This window comes from Pseudorca crassidens, chromosome 9, assembly GCF_039906515.1.
Source record: "Pseudorca crassidens isolate mPseCra1 chromosome 9, mPseCra1.hap1, whole genome shotgun sequence".
Lineage (NCBI taxonomy): Eukaryota > Metazoa > Chordata > Mammalia > Artiodactyla > Delphinidae > Pseudorca > Pseudorca crassidens.
In genome coordinates, this window is record NC_090304.1 from 52,357,696 (window position 1) to 52,372,396 (window position 14,701).

The 14,701-nt window shown below is 39.6% G+C and overlaps 1 protein-coding gene across 8 annotated transcripts in view; it reads right to left on the reverse strand.

The window, feature by feature from the left end:
- Positions 1 to 9,849: 9,849 nt before the first annotated feature.
- The window catches only part of RAB6A (RAB6A, member RAS oncogene family), a 66,687-nt gene continuing 61,835 nt past the window's right edge, over positions 9,850 to 14,701 (reverse strand). For all 8 annotated transcript variants that reach the window (XM_067750281.1, XM_067750286.1, XM_067750282.1 and 5 more), the window contains 2 exons: positions 12,920 to 12,986; positions 9,850 to 11,906 (listed from right to left, as the gene is read on the reverse strand). In XM_067750281.1, the coding sequence (XP_067606382.1) occupies positions 11,842 to 11,906; positions 12,920 to 12,986 (132 nt within the window). In that variant the 3' untranslated portion in view covers positions 9,850 to 11,841. The remainder of the gene's footprint in view (positions 11,907 to 12,919; positions 12,987 to 14,701) is intronic.

Consider the following 14,701-nt stretch of genomic DNA (forward strand, 5'->3'; position numbering starts at 1 on the left):
ATCTTAGATCATATGAACCTGAAAAAACATTTAAATCTCTATTATATTTCTGAGATTTTTAGGAATACTTAATTCATAAGTGCTTAATTTTCTTTAAGCCAGTCAAATAAGAGTTTTATGAACTAATTTTGGCAATACCACCCAGAGGTAGAAAATACATCAAACACACACACACACACACATATACACACACACACACAGATATAGATATGGGGGGGGGACATAAAAATACAGATAGACACAGAGACCTTATAGCTTTCATTTAAAACTTTTAGCCATGAGACAGGTTATGGTAATGCAAAACTCACTAGCTTATGGAATAAGTTAAGTTTACCTGCTCAGATGGCTAAAGCTTTTTCTACTAATGTTTCTGGAGAAGACCTCTCCCCCCTCCCCCTTTTTTCCCCCCTTCTGTTAAGAAATAACTCCCTGAAGCTTGCATTTCAAGGAGAAGGTCTAGATAAAAAACAAGAGTTCCGGGCTTCCCTGGTGGCGCAGTGGTTGAGAGTCCGCCTGCCGATGCAGGGGACACGGGTTCGTGCCCTGGTCCAGGAAGATCCCACATGCCGCGGAGCGGCTGGGCCCGTGAGCCATGGCCGCTGAGCCTGTGCGTCTGGAGCCTGTGCTCCGCAACGGGAGAGGTCACAACAGTGAGAGGCCCGTGTACCACACACACACACACAAAAAACAAAAAAAACCCAAAAAAACCCCCCCCAAAACCCCCGAGAGGACCAGGTAGAACATTTACATATAAAAGGCATGGGGGAAAAAAATGCAAGCTCCTCCAGGAAGGACTTTTGTTCCCTAAGGCCAGAATTTTTACCATAGTTACAAGTCTTTTGAGATGAATAGGCAAGGTTAATTGTTAAAAAGGAAACAGTGAATTGTTTCTGGAGCCAAATTTTTGTTTTTGTAAAGATCTGTAAGATAAGGACAGGTGCTTTTAGTTTATTAAGGAATCGCATTGCAACTTAAATGACATCATAAGTTGGTCCACCCACACAACCACATTAGCTTCAATTTGCTTTTTTTATTTTTATTTTTTTTTGTTGGCCATGCTGCATGGCTTGTGGGATCTTAGTTCCCTGACCAGGGATCAAACTTGGGCCCTCGACAGTGAAAGTGCCCAGTCCTAACCACTGTACTGCCAGGGAATTCTGTTTGCTTTTTTATATATCAGGAAGATTTCCAGCTTAGATGTAAATCAAAAGATTTCTATGTTCTGGATTAGAGCTCTGTGTCTTTGGAAGGTTTTAGTAAATCTTTCCACAAGGCTTTAAAATTTAAGGCTTTTCTTTCCCACTGTTTACATAGTTTTATTTTAGCTTAAGGGAGAAGGCCTAAAAAACTCTCTTAAATATTTTATTAGTTTCTAGCTGGGACAAACAGTAAATATTTCTGGTAGTATTGAACAACCCCTCCTTGGATGTAAGCGGAATCAAAAAGGGTACAAAGGATACTACCTTCCCAAGATCCAGAGTCACTCCCAAAAAGTAGCCAAAAGAAGGAACTGACAACCTGTATGTCCGAGGCAGGCAGAAAGCCAGGCCAAGTTCTTAAGACTCAAGACAAGATAAGCAAGAAGGCAATAACTATCCCTGGGAGGGACTTCCCTGGCAGTTCAGTGGTTAGGACACAGTGCTTTCACTGCCATGGACCCGGGTTCAATCCCTGGTTGGGGAACTAAGATCTTGCAAGCTGTGTGGCACGGCCAAAAAAAAAAACAAAAACAAACCTATCCCTGGAAGAGAAAGAATCAATAACAAATGGGTCTGGATTTGGAAAGCAAGGGACAGTGTAAAATTTATTTCTCCTCTCTCAACCGGGTACCACAGACAGAGATTTGGGAGAGCTGATCTGGTAAGAATTCTCACTCTTTGCTGGCTTCTGCCAGTTTTCCCAGGAGCCACTCTGTAGGCTCTGGTATCTATCAGAATTTGGCAAGATTCTTCATTAATTTAATTTTAAATTTTTTGCTGTTTAAGAGATTAATGTAGAAGTTTATCAGAAAAATCCCTCAGAGTCTTGTCAACTCAGGGAGGGGCCCATTTGGGGGCCCTCCTTCGAGGGTAGATATGGGGCCTTCAGCAAGGCTACTAGCTTGGCAGATTTTGTTTACAGTCTTGCTTGTTTTTTTTTTTAAGGCTGCGCTGTGCATCATGCAGGATCTTAGCTCCCCAACCAGGGATCAAACCTGTGCCCTCCGCAGTGGAAGCAGTGTGGAGTTCTAGCCACTGGACCTCCAGGGAAGTCCCTTAAATGATCTTATTGAATTGGAACATTTGTAATAATGGACTTTGTAATTCTAGGTTGTTTTCAATAAGATTTTTGCTTTTTTTGTAGATATCTATGGCTTGCGGGACCATAGTTCTTAGACATAAACTAAGCAGTTGGGCTGGAAGGTGGTGTGCTCAACACTTTGGAATTTAAAGATACCATTTTTATTAAATAATTAATTAGCTAAGATTTTGGGTCTCTTGGACCCAAACTAATACCTTTTTTTCCTTTAATTTGGTTACGCCGGGTCTTAGTTGTGGCTCATATGCTCCTTAGTTGTGGTATGTGAACTCTTAGTTGTGGCATGCATGTGGGATCTAGTTCCCTGACCAGGGATTGAACCCGGGCCCCCTGCATTGGAAGCATGGAGTCTTAACCACTGCACCACCCGGGAAGTCCCCTAAACTAATACTTGAAAGGGATGTGCAGCTGAATTGGGAATTGTGTGATGTTTTACAGTGTACCTTGTTGCATGGAAATTTTCTTGAGGTTGGCAGGTGGCCTAGTGTCAATCTAACCTGTTCCATAACCAGCTTATCCTAACAAAGGAGTCTTTGGGTCGGTGGCAAGTGCTCTATTAGCTTTTACATGCTCAACGCATGCCCACCAATTTTGTGGCTGCTTCCAAGATTTCCATTAGCAATAGCCTTTACCTACACAAAACACAATGGACCCAGTCCAGTTTAAGCCTGGATCCAGTCTGGTTTTTAAGTCAGACCCAGTGTGACTCTGGCCAGAAACCACCAATAGTCCCTGATGTGGAATCTGGGAATACAACCAAATCCTGGGGTTTTCCACTCAAAATGGGGAACAGTGGAAAGCCAATTAGATTGGCTTTAGAGCTCGATGGAAAGAGAGCAGAGCTCAGAACTGAGGGGAACTTACCCCCAATCTTCAGAAATGGCGAGAAGGAGACCTCAAAAGGGTTCGTGGGTATGCCTGTGTTTCTTTATGTCCCTAAAGCCATCAGAAGCGTCCTTCCTCAGTCCAATTGCTGCCACCACATCTGTTAAAAAACAAAATTCAGCTGAGTAAATTTGAAGATCTAATTGGTTTTATTCAATGATTCATGAATTGGGTAGCATCCCATCTAGCAGATAGAAAGGAACTCTGAGGAGCTGTATAAAATTGAAGGCTTTTACAGGCAGCAGGGAATGGGAAAAGGAAGTTTCTAGCAAAGAACAATGTTTTAGGCAAGGTGACCTTCCTATGGGGTCAGATGGGATCTATTGGGTGGGTTATCTCACTAGTGCTGACCAGGTAATTCAAAGTCAAGTGGTTAAAGGTCACATTCCAGGGAGAGGCTGAAACTGCAATTAGGTTAGGTATTAAGTCTTGGTTTGTTGACATGGGGTTTAGCACAAGTGACTCCATTTTGGGTCTGTTGTTTCTTTTTTAACATGTGAGAAGAAAGAAATCATTTAAAGGTAGAATTCTTAATGAAAGGGAAAGCAGAAATTTAAAACTCGAAAAATTCTCAGCCTATCCATATTGAAAGAAATAAGAAAACTCATTTGAGAGAGAATGCAAAGTGTGTGGCAGGATCTGATAAGAAGATTGGTATGGATCTACCACTCCAACAGAAGCTGGGAGCTATTCAAGACAATGGGGAGATTGCTTGGTCATCTAAAAGAAGACAGGACCTATTATCCAAGACAATAGAAGAATGACCCCGAAGGCACTCCCATCACAGTCCCAAACTGAAAGGGCATGTGGGGCAGAACAATTTCAAAGGAGAAGCTTCTGCTGCCTGGCACTCTCTCACATCCCAGGCTCTGCTCCCCCCTCCCCAAATTCTGGTACCTGGCACCTCAGCTACCCCAGGTGTAGTGCAGGCCATGGCGATGGTCCTTCCAGAGGGCACAGGTAGTAAATCTTGTCAGTGTCCTCAGCACCAGATGTGGCTACCTCCACCCAGATTCCAAAGGATGGACTGTTTTGGAGCCTCTGATGTGCAACACAGAGGGCCGCTTTTGGGTACAGTAGAGAGCTCCTGTTAGAGCAAGGCCCAGCAGAGTTGTGGGGATGGGACTACCCTCAAACCCCCAAACTGGTAGAGCCACTGGCATGAGATTCCACCTCTCGAGCCACAGGCACGGGACTCCAACCCATGAGGGCTGGGGTGGGGCCACCCATTAGTCCAAAGTGCAGGTCCCTGCCCCAGTGTGCCTTAAGGTTTTGGACTTGCGTGGGACCTCTTATCCCTTTTTTCTTCTCTATTTCTTCTTTTTGGAATAGGAACATCTATGCTACGCCTGTCCCACCATTGTATTTTGGAAGCACATAACTTGTTTGACTTCATGGATTCATAGCTGGAAACCAATTGCCATAAGCTGAATCTACCCTGAATCTCATCCATGTAAAAAATTAATAGGGACTTCCCTGGTGGTCCAGTGGTTAAGACTTCACCTTCTTATGCGGGGGGTGCAGGTTCCATCCCTGGTCAGGGAGCTAAGATCCCACATACCTCGTGGCCAAAACCCCCCCACATAAAACAGAAGCAATGTTGTAACAAATTCAATAAAGACTTTAAAAAAATTAATAAACGGAAGCTTCAATTAAATAGTCAGGAGACCAGAAGAGGGAGCTCTCAAACCATGCAATGACAGCAGAGCCCAACAAGCAGACAGACTAGTCTTCCTTCCTGGCAAGGACTCAGCCAATGAAAAATCATGGGCTTTGTTCATAGTCCTCCCAACTTCCTTTTCCCCTCTATAAAAGCATTCTCCTTTCCTTGCCTTGCAGGGACTTGCCATGGTTGCAGACCCCAAACTGCAATTCTCCACTGATTCTGAATAAACCCCTATTTGCTGGAGAAATAACCTGGAGTCTATTTGTTTTAGGTCAACACCCATATCTAATTTAGATGAGAATTTCGACTTAGACTTTTGAATTGACACTGGAACAGGTTTAAGACTTTTGGGGTTACTGGGATGGAATGAATGTATTTTTCATGTGAGAAAGACATGAATTTTGAGTGGGCAGGGGCAGAATGCATGGTCTGAATGTTTGTGTCCCCCCAAAATTTACATACTGAATCCTCCAAAAGATGATGGTGTTAGTAAGTAGGCTTTGGGAGGTGCTTAAATCATGAGGGTGAAGCCTTCATGAAAGGGATTAGTGCCTTTATAAAAGGGGCTCCAGAGAGATCCCTCAGCCCTTCCACCCTCTGAGGACACAGCAAGAAGGTGCTCGCAACAAACTGGGAAGAGGGCCCTCACCAGGTGACTGTGCTGGTGCCTTGATCTTGGACTTCCAAGTCTTCAGAACTGTGCAATAAATTTTCTGTTCTTTATAAGTTGCCCAGTCTGTGTTATTTTGTTATAGCAGCCCGGATAGACTAATACAGAAAGACATCCTGTGTTTATGGATTGGAAGACTTAATATTAAGATGACAAACTACCCAAAGTGATCAGAACAAAGCAGCAAGACTCACACTTCCGACTTCAAAACTTACCACAAAGCTACAGTAATGAAAACAGTGTAGTAATGGCATAAGGACAGACACATAGACAGATGGCACAGAAAAGATAATCCAGAAATAAATCCTCACGTATATGGTCAGTTGATTTTCAACAAGAGTGTTAAGACCATTCAATGAGGAAAGGACAGTCTTCAACAAATGTTGCTAGGAAAACAATATCCATATGCAAAAGAAGTTGGACCCCTACCTTATGCCATTTACAAAAGTAACTCAAAATGGATCAAAGACCTAAGCTTAAGAGCTATAACTATAAAACTGTTAGAATAACATGGCAAAAAATGTTCACGACATCGGATTTGGCAATGATTTCTCCAATATGACACCAAAAGCATAAGCAAAAAAGGAAAAAGATAATTGGACTTGATTAAAATTTAAAACTTTTGTGCATCAAAGGACACTCTTAGAGTGAAAAGAAAACCCACAGAATGGAGGAAATATTTGTAAATCCATGTATCTATCAAAGAATTAATAACTAGACTATATGAAGAACTCCTATAACAACAAAAAATAAACAATCCAATTTAAAAATGGTTAAAGGACTGAACAGACATATCTCCAAAGTTTCTCAGTAAAACAGCCTGCAAGGAACTTAACAAAATAGACATCCTCCAAAGAATATATACAAATGCCAAGTAAACAAGATGTTCAACATCATTAGTCATTAAGGAAATGTAAATCAAAACCACAATGAGATAGATATCACTACACGCCCATTAGGATGGCTATTATTAAAAAAATCAGAACATAAAAAGTATTGATGAGGATGTTGAGAAGTTAGAACCCTCATGCATTGCTGGTGATAATGTAAAATGGTGCAGATGCTGTGGAAAGCAGTTTAGCATTTCTTCAAAAAGTTATCACTTGATCCAGCAATTCTACTCCTAGGTTATACACTAATAATTGAAAACAGGGACTCAGATGCTGGTACACTAATGTTCATAACAGCATTATTTAAAATAGCCCAAAGATAGAAACAACACAAGTGTCCATCAACAGATGAATGAATAAACAAAATATTGTATATACATACAATGGAATATCATTCAGCCACAAAAAGGAATCAAATCTGATACCTGTTACAACATGGATGAACACTGAAAACATCATGCTGAGTGAAGGAAGTCAGACACAAAAGGACAAATACTGTATGACTCCAGTTATATGTGGTACCTAGAATAGGCAAATTCATAGAGACGGATAGCAGAAAGGTTACCAGGGACTGGAGAAAGGGAGAAAAGGAGGGTTATTGTTTAGTTTGCATTTCTTAGAATTTTATATAAGTGAAAACATAAAATATATACTTTACATTTTTTGTCCAACTTTTTTCACGAAGGGTAATTTTCTGATATCCAGGTATGTTGTTGGTATCAACAGTTCATTCTGATTTATGGCATACTATTCCACAGTAAGCATGTACCATGATTTGTTTACATAGTCACCTTCTGATGGACATTTGGGTTATTTCAAGTTCTTGGCTAATACAAGTAAAACTGCTATGAACATTTGTGTGCAAGTCTTTGTATAGACACATGCTTTCATTTCTTGTGGGTAAATACTTAGGTGTGGAATAGCTACTATATATAAATGTATATTTAACTTTTAAAGAAACTTCCAAACTGTTTTTCCAAAATCTCATGTAGCTGTGTATGAGAATTCCTAGTTGCTCCTCATCTTTACCTACACTTCGTACGGCCAATCTTTCAAATTTTAGCCTTTCTGATATGTATGTAGTAGTGTTTCATTGTGGTTTTAATTTGCATTTCTATAATGACTAATGATATCAAGCAATTTCTATGTCTTTTCTATCAAGTTATGAGAGTTCTTCATATACTCTGAATACTTGTCCTTTATCAAGCATGCAATCGACAAATATTTTGTCTGTGGCTTGTTTTTTGTTCAGTTCTTTCCAGGCTGTCTTATTAAGAAGAAACTCAGTCCGTCACTGGCTGGAGGCTGCCCTCAGCTCCTTGCTGCTGGGCCTCTCTACAGGCAGCTCAAACGTGGCAGATTGCTGCATAAAAGCAAATGAGTCAGATTGTGTGAACAAGACAAAAGCCACAGTCTTTCATAATCTAACCTTCAAAGTGATGTAACTTTTGCTGTGTCCTATTTCTTAGATGAAAGTCACCAGGTGCAGCCTATATTCAAGGGAAAAGGATAATGCAAATGTATGAGTACCAGGAGGCAGATACCATTTCAGAAACTGCATTCAGAAGATACACATATGCCTGTCACAAATACTATCTTCAAAATTCTTTGTTTTCAGTACTTTAATTTTCCTGATTTTCATCTCCCTGGAATTTCTGAATGTTGCTATATATACTATTCTCCTCCTAATCTTTATTTTTCTGTTTCTTTGCTTTCTAATGAAAGAGTTCAATTGAACGTTCTCACTAATTCAATGAATAGAATCCAGTCTACTACTTAACCTGTGTTTTTTATTTCAACTATTATATTTTTCACTTAATATATTTGATTATTTTATGATTCTTGTTCCATACTGGTAGTATTTTACCTCTTCAATATTTATCATGCCATCTTTAAATTATTGGTTGTCTTTTCAAGTAGTTCTGCTTCAAATGGTATTCACTTTTTCTTTTGAGGAAGTTTTCAGGTATCCAACTGCTCTGACTTATGAGTCCAAATTCTCCTGGGGTATGGGTTATAACTCTGGGATGGTATACTGGGCAAGGGTCAAAGACCAGAATGTCAAGTTTTAAGATGGGGAAAGGACAAACCTTGGGACAGAGTTCTAGGTACCACAAGACCACATGTATTGTTCCCATTCAGTATCATCTCACCAAACTTTATTTCAAGGCCTTACCTTTAAACCCAGTTTAGGAAGAAGCAGCTCTTGCAGGAGGCAGTCTCCCTAGATCACAGTCCACTAACTGATGCTTTGAAAGGGTAAAGAGTGAGTGAAAGGCCTAAGGCAGGCAGGTTATTCCCCACCTAGTTTCATCAGCTCCTCACTTCTCAGGGATTTTTTATATTTTTTCTGCGCTGCGCGGCTTGCAGGATCTCAGTTCCCCAACCAGGGATTGAATTTGGGGCAACGGCAGTGAAAGCATGGAATCCTAATCACTAAGCCACCAGGAAATTCCCTCTCAGGGATTTTATACTGCCCTGACATTACCGCTGAGCCTGTAGTCTGGGCTGTGGCCTCCATTTCTATAGTACAGGGGAGAGCTGTAGTTTACCCTAAGGCCTGTTTCCACTACTCAACTCCATCTTTGCAGTGAGAAAGTATGGCTGAGGTCTAACATAACTTAAGAACAGGTAGCAGGCTGGATTTGGTGCGAGGGCAGTTTGCCACCCCTGTCCAAAGGCAAAGGTGGAGTTAGGAGTGAGGATGCATAAGCAGAACTTAAACTGCTTTTCTTAACACATCCTATTATTGCCTCCACCAGTGGCCCTATCTTTCTTTTTTTCTTCTTTTTTTTTTGCGGTACGCGGGCGTCTCACTGTTGTGACCTCTCCCATTGCGGAGCACAGGCTCCGTACGTGCAGGCTCAGCGGACATGGCTCACGGGCCCAGACACTCCGCAGCATGTGGGATCTTCCCGGACCGGGGCACGAACCCGTGTCCCCTGCATCGGCAGGCGGACTCTCAACCACTGCGCCACCAGGGAAGCCCAGCCCTATCTTTCAAGTTGCAGCCACTTTCCCTCACCCTCAACAGTTGAAAAGAGTCTTGTGACTCCCCAGGGGTTTCTCAGTTTTGTTGTTGTTTTGCTATTTTTCTGGATTCCACATTCCCTTTATAGTCCTAGGGAGGAAGTAGCATATGGTAATTCATCACTTTGGCAGGAATGGGAAACCAAGTCAATAAATGTTTTCTTTTGTGTTTATTTATACATTTTTTGGGCAGCAAAACTGTGTTTATTAAAAAAAGAATGCACTATGAACACACTTCACTGCTTTGGTTGAAGAACCCCAGCTAAATAAAAAGACCAATATTAAAAGCAGCATTAACTGGTTACTGCCTTAAATATACATTAAAAAGAATCAAATGCTACAGTGTAGGAACACAAACACCCCCATGTCAGAAATCACAACTTCTTCCAAATAAAGAATATGACCCATCGCCATATTGAATTGATATTTATTTCAGGACATGCCATGTCAAAATAAAACAAAAGAGTCAACCCTTGCCTTTAACAATAATATTGTATTATAAAAGCACTTTACAACTCCATCCCGTCTTTGAGTACAAGTTACTGGGGTATGTGGGCTAATGATTATCTGAAAGCATTTCTCTATTCAGACCCATAATCCAAGTGCTCTCTGAATATTATAAGGTTGGACAATAAGTGGGAAGTGGAGGAGGAAGAGGGGAAGGAATAAGGTTCTCCCAGTTAAGGGTTTTGTTGCAATGAGGGGATGAGGAAGTATGAAGATATTTTTGTTGCCTTTTCATCCTTATACTGTGTTAAGTAATGCTTACAACATAAATTCAGCAGGCTTTTCCTGAGCTGTAACTCAGAAATTTTCTTCTTGCAAACAATGTATTTACAAATGTATTTATTAACTTACACAGCAATCTCACAATAACTAGTAAAGATTAAAATGGTGCACTCCTAGTATATTTGTTTGCAGTGTTTTAAGGGAAATACATATTGCCATTGTTATGAAGCTCTAAATAAAATATCTAAAAATTGAAAGTAGTTTTAAAAAAGGCAAAGAAATAAATATCACCAAAGAAAAAAGATTAATTGTAGCTTAAATATAAAATTAAATCACTAGTGAATTAAGCAAACTATACAGATCTAATAAAAAGCAAAACTGGATTGAGAGAACATAAAAAATGCTGAAAAATAAGGCATAAATCTGCATATTAAGTTTTATTTTCATTCTCTCCTTTCCCTCTTCTATGTATGCTTTTTCAGATCTGCCTCTAGGGCTTATAAGAAAACTGTTTCCACTTTCAATTTGACCTCAATTGTCCTGGGCAAAGTATTTGCTATTCTCTTGAGGATTCTTTAGTTGGTAAGGTTTAGATATCATTGTTTCTACTAGTTACAGTAGTTTCGATCAAAGTGCCAAATTTAAATTCTTCCACTGGTTCTTCTTAAAGGAATTTGATTACTACAGTGCCTTGCCTGCACAGCATTTCAAAAAAAAGGAAGAAAGAAAGGAAGGAAGAAAGAAGGAAAGAAAGAAAAGGAAGACAGAAAAAGAAAACCCAAGAGAAATCTATTGCCTAAAAAAGTTTAGTTTTGTTTTTTAAACAAACAGAAGAACTCGATTTTGACAAATTTAAAATCCTGGAAGAAACAGATCGTAGAAGAATTAAATATTTAAAACCTGTTCTGAAGCACTTTTACTTTTCTCTCCCGGAGTCTAACATGTGAAAGAATCATTTGTTTTGGTCAGAAATATATTTTATGTTCATTTACTTGTAAGTACTCAGTATGTTCATTAGGACTCATTCTGAAGACACACCAGAACCCTTTCCTTATTCCAGCACTGCCTACCATGATAGTTGAGTTTTGACCTCAGTTAAGGTCTAACTAATTTATATCAGTGCTTAAGAATAATTTTGGATATCTTGAGACAAGTGGTATTGCTAAAACTGAAGGATAATTCCAATGGGCTTGGTCTGACTACTGCTTTGCCCCCTCTTGTTTGTTTTGATGGAGGAAGGACTGGAATAGGAAATGGGGTAAAGAACAAGCAAGTAAAGCAGGGAGAGATCAAGTAGGTAGCCAAGTGCTGCTGTGAACAACTGCTCCTTAACCAAGCCACATACTGTTGAGATTTCCATCATTTTGAAGTACATTCTCATAACATTAAAAAGGAAACAAAAATGTTAAGAAAATGTATCTAATTTTTAAAGTTACCACTGGAATATGCTGCAATCGTTTGGCTTTTTGTAAAATATAAATAATGAAGACACTGACTTTTTTGTGCTTGTGAAGCTAATAGATCATCTCCAAGAGACAGGCAGCAATGCTGAATTGCAATACGTTATTACTGAAGGGAAAAGGTTCAAGCCAATATTCACACTGCAGTCAATGAAAGAGTAAGGGGGCCAAAGCAGTGAGCTTCTGGAGGAAAGTTGAAGATGCCATGGGGGATTAGCAGGAACAGCCTCCTTCGCTGACTGGTTGCTCCTGAGGCTTTTCCAGTTTTATGTCAATCACTGAAACAAAAGCTAAGGAACTATAAATGGGAAAGTACAATTCCAATTCTGCTGAACATCGACAATTCTGCTAAGATCCCCTTCCATTCCTATTTGGCTTCAGAGACTACTCAGCCACTATTTTCTATATAGCTCACTCACCATATAAGGTGCTCATATGGAATAAACTTGCTTATATCTCCTATATGCAGCAAGGTTCAGAATAAGGTTAATTCCTACTCATGGAAATCTATCCTAAGGAAATTATTCTACAGGAGTAAAAAATCATATAATGATGTTCCTTAAAAAATTATCTATAATAAAAATCTGAAAATAGCCTATAAGAGAGTTCTACTACAGGGAGAGAATTTAATAAATAATGGGGCTTCAACTCTATAGAACACATTATGCTGCTAAAATAAAGGCTTAGAAAACATAAAACATTCAGAAGTGGGAAGAGCTGAATACAAAGTGCTATGAATTCTATGGCTTAATAAAACTGTCTGCATATGGAAAAACACTAGAAGGTAAATATGAGACAAACAAGGAAAATATCAAAATTCAAAATTCTTTTAAATAACTAATATTACGTGTGCTTCATTCTGTCCCATTTCTGAAAGAAGAGGCCACGATAAAGCTCCAAACTTAGTTATCTCCTGCCTATGCCAAGTAGACAGTTCAAATGATAGAAAAAGCAGGGGAAGGAAATATGATATATATTGTGGGGAAAAAGCCCAGAGCCAAGGGATGTCAAAATTAAGAAGCAGGAGGGTGGGATGTTAAGAGTTTCCTGCTCACTAAAAATCAAGCAAGCAAACAAACACAAACCTTCTCACTGATTAATCGTAGTGAGCAGCAGCCTGCAAAGAATGCAACTGGATAACCAGATCTCATTCGTTATAGAAAAACTTTTTGCTCCTAAACCATCAATTCTTGGCTGTAAAAGGCAATGGCATAATATTCCTAAGCCAACCAAGTGGGGCTCTAAAGACTTGTAGTAACAATAAAATTTCCTGATGAAACAAAAAGGATACTGTCTTCTCTGCTTCTGTCCTGTGTGCTTTCCATTCCAGGTAGAGCTGCTGCAACACGTCGGAAGAGCTGTGGAAAAAGAGACGTGATAATTGGGAGGGAAAATTTAGCAAAAGGTATCAAGTAAAGGGATGACCACTGGATGGTTGAGTTAAAGGATATGGCTTCTGGGTTATTCCTTAGACCTTAGCACAATGAAAGCACATTAAAATGTCTATTTATTCTAAAAATGAATATCATGTGAAAACCAGCATGTCAAATACAAAGAGGATCCTTGCTTTCCAACGGGTGAGATTAGACATGAACAAATAGCTAAGAACTAAGGAGCAAAAATATCATTTGAGTCATAAAAACAAACTACTACAGGAACTCAGAGTAAGGACAGAATGTTCATTTAGTTAAACTGTATAGTGGCATTCCTATCTTTTATAATGAGTTAGGTTCTAAAGTTAGCGTACATATGGAGAAAGTCAATCTAGTCAAAATTGCCCTTGATAAATCCTTAGGAAATCACTATGTTAGAAACCACCATACCACACTCAATCCTGGTGAGATGTTCACTTTGAGAGGCATGTGGGAACAGAAACTGACTGAAGGAACAACAGATTCATACTCTCTACTTCATGTCCAATCCTAGCTATCCACTTACTGGGAAGAATGGCAGGTAAAACTGCAGATTATTTCAATCATTTCTTTTTGTTAGGCATGCAGTGTAAAATTCCTATAAATTAAAATGCATATATGATGTTAACTACCTTATACTAAGTACCTGCTTACTTGAGGCACTGTCTAAAGTTCTCTAGGGACACAAAAATGAACAAGCTGTGCTTTTTAGATTCAAGGAGCTCACAGTTTGGCAAAGGAGATAGACTCAAACCATTCCTTGTGTTACAATGCAATGAGTGCTATGAACTAAGGAAGTAGAAAATGATATGGCAATACAGATGTAAGAAGGCCCTACTCAAGAGGCTGAGAAAGATCCTCAGGCAATGACATTTGAGTTGGGATTTAAAGGCAGTTTTAAAGATTTCACATGGTTGAAAAGCATACCATACAAAGCACTCAGAGTTTAAGCACTCCATAAATGTTGCTGAATTAAAATGAGAAGAAACAGAAAGAAGGCCAAAGATGAAAGAATGGAACTATAAGTAATCTGTCTAGGGAAAGAAGTATAGAAAAGGAACAAATCTTTATCTGTAGGCAATAAGTATGATGTGGTAGGATTAAGGAAGATCTGAATAAAAGTATAATTGTCTTGGTTCTGTAACGTTTAGTAGCATTTAGAGATGTGCCAAAGTTAGGCATTAGCCTCAATATTCAACCAAAATCAGCTTTAGACTTAAAATTGCAGAATGCTTACTTGAACATCAGAAACTGTGCACGATCAAAGATCATGTGGTTGTGTAAATTACCATCAATCAAATCAATGTAACATTAATTGTATAAAGGTGGGTCCATTTGGATTAATATATGAATACTCAGTTTCAAATACAGATCAGCACTCTAGGGCTTCCCTGGTGGCGCAGTGGTTGAGAGTCCGCCTGCCGATGCATGGGACACGGGTTCGTGCCCCGGTCCGGGAAGATCCCACATGCCGCGGAGCGGCTGGGCCTGTGAGCCATGGCCGCTGAGCCTGCGCGTCCGGAGCCTGTGCTCCGCACCGGGACAGGCCACAACAGAGAGAGGCCCGCGTACAGCAAAAAAAAGAAAAAGAATAAATGCTGCAATAATTAATGTCTGTGAAAGCTGTTAATTTTATGAACAAAAATAACTTAAAATTTACA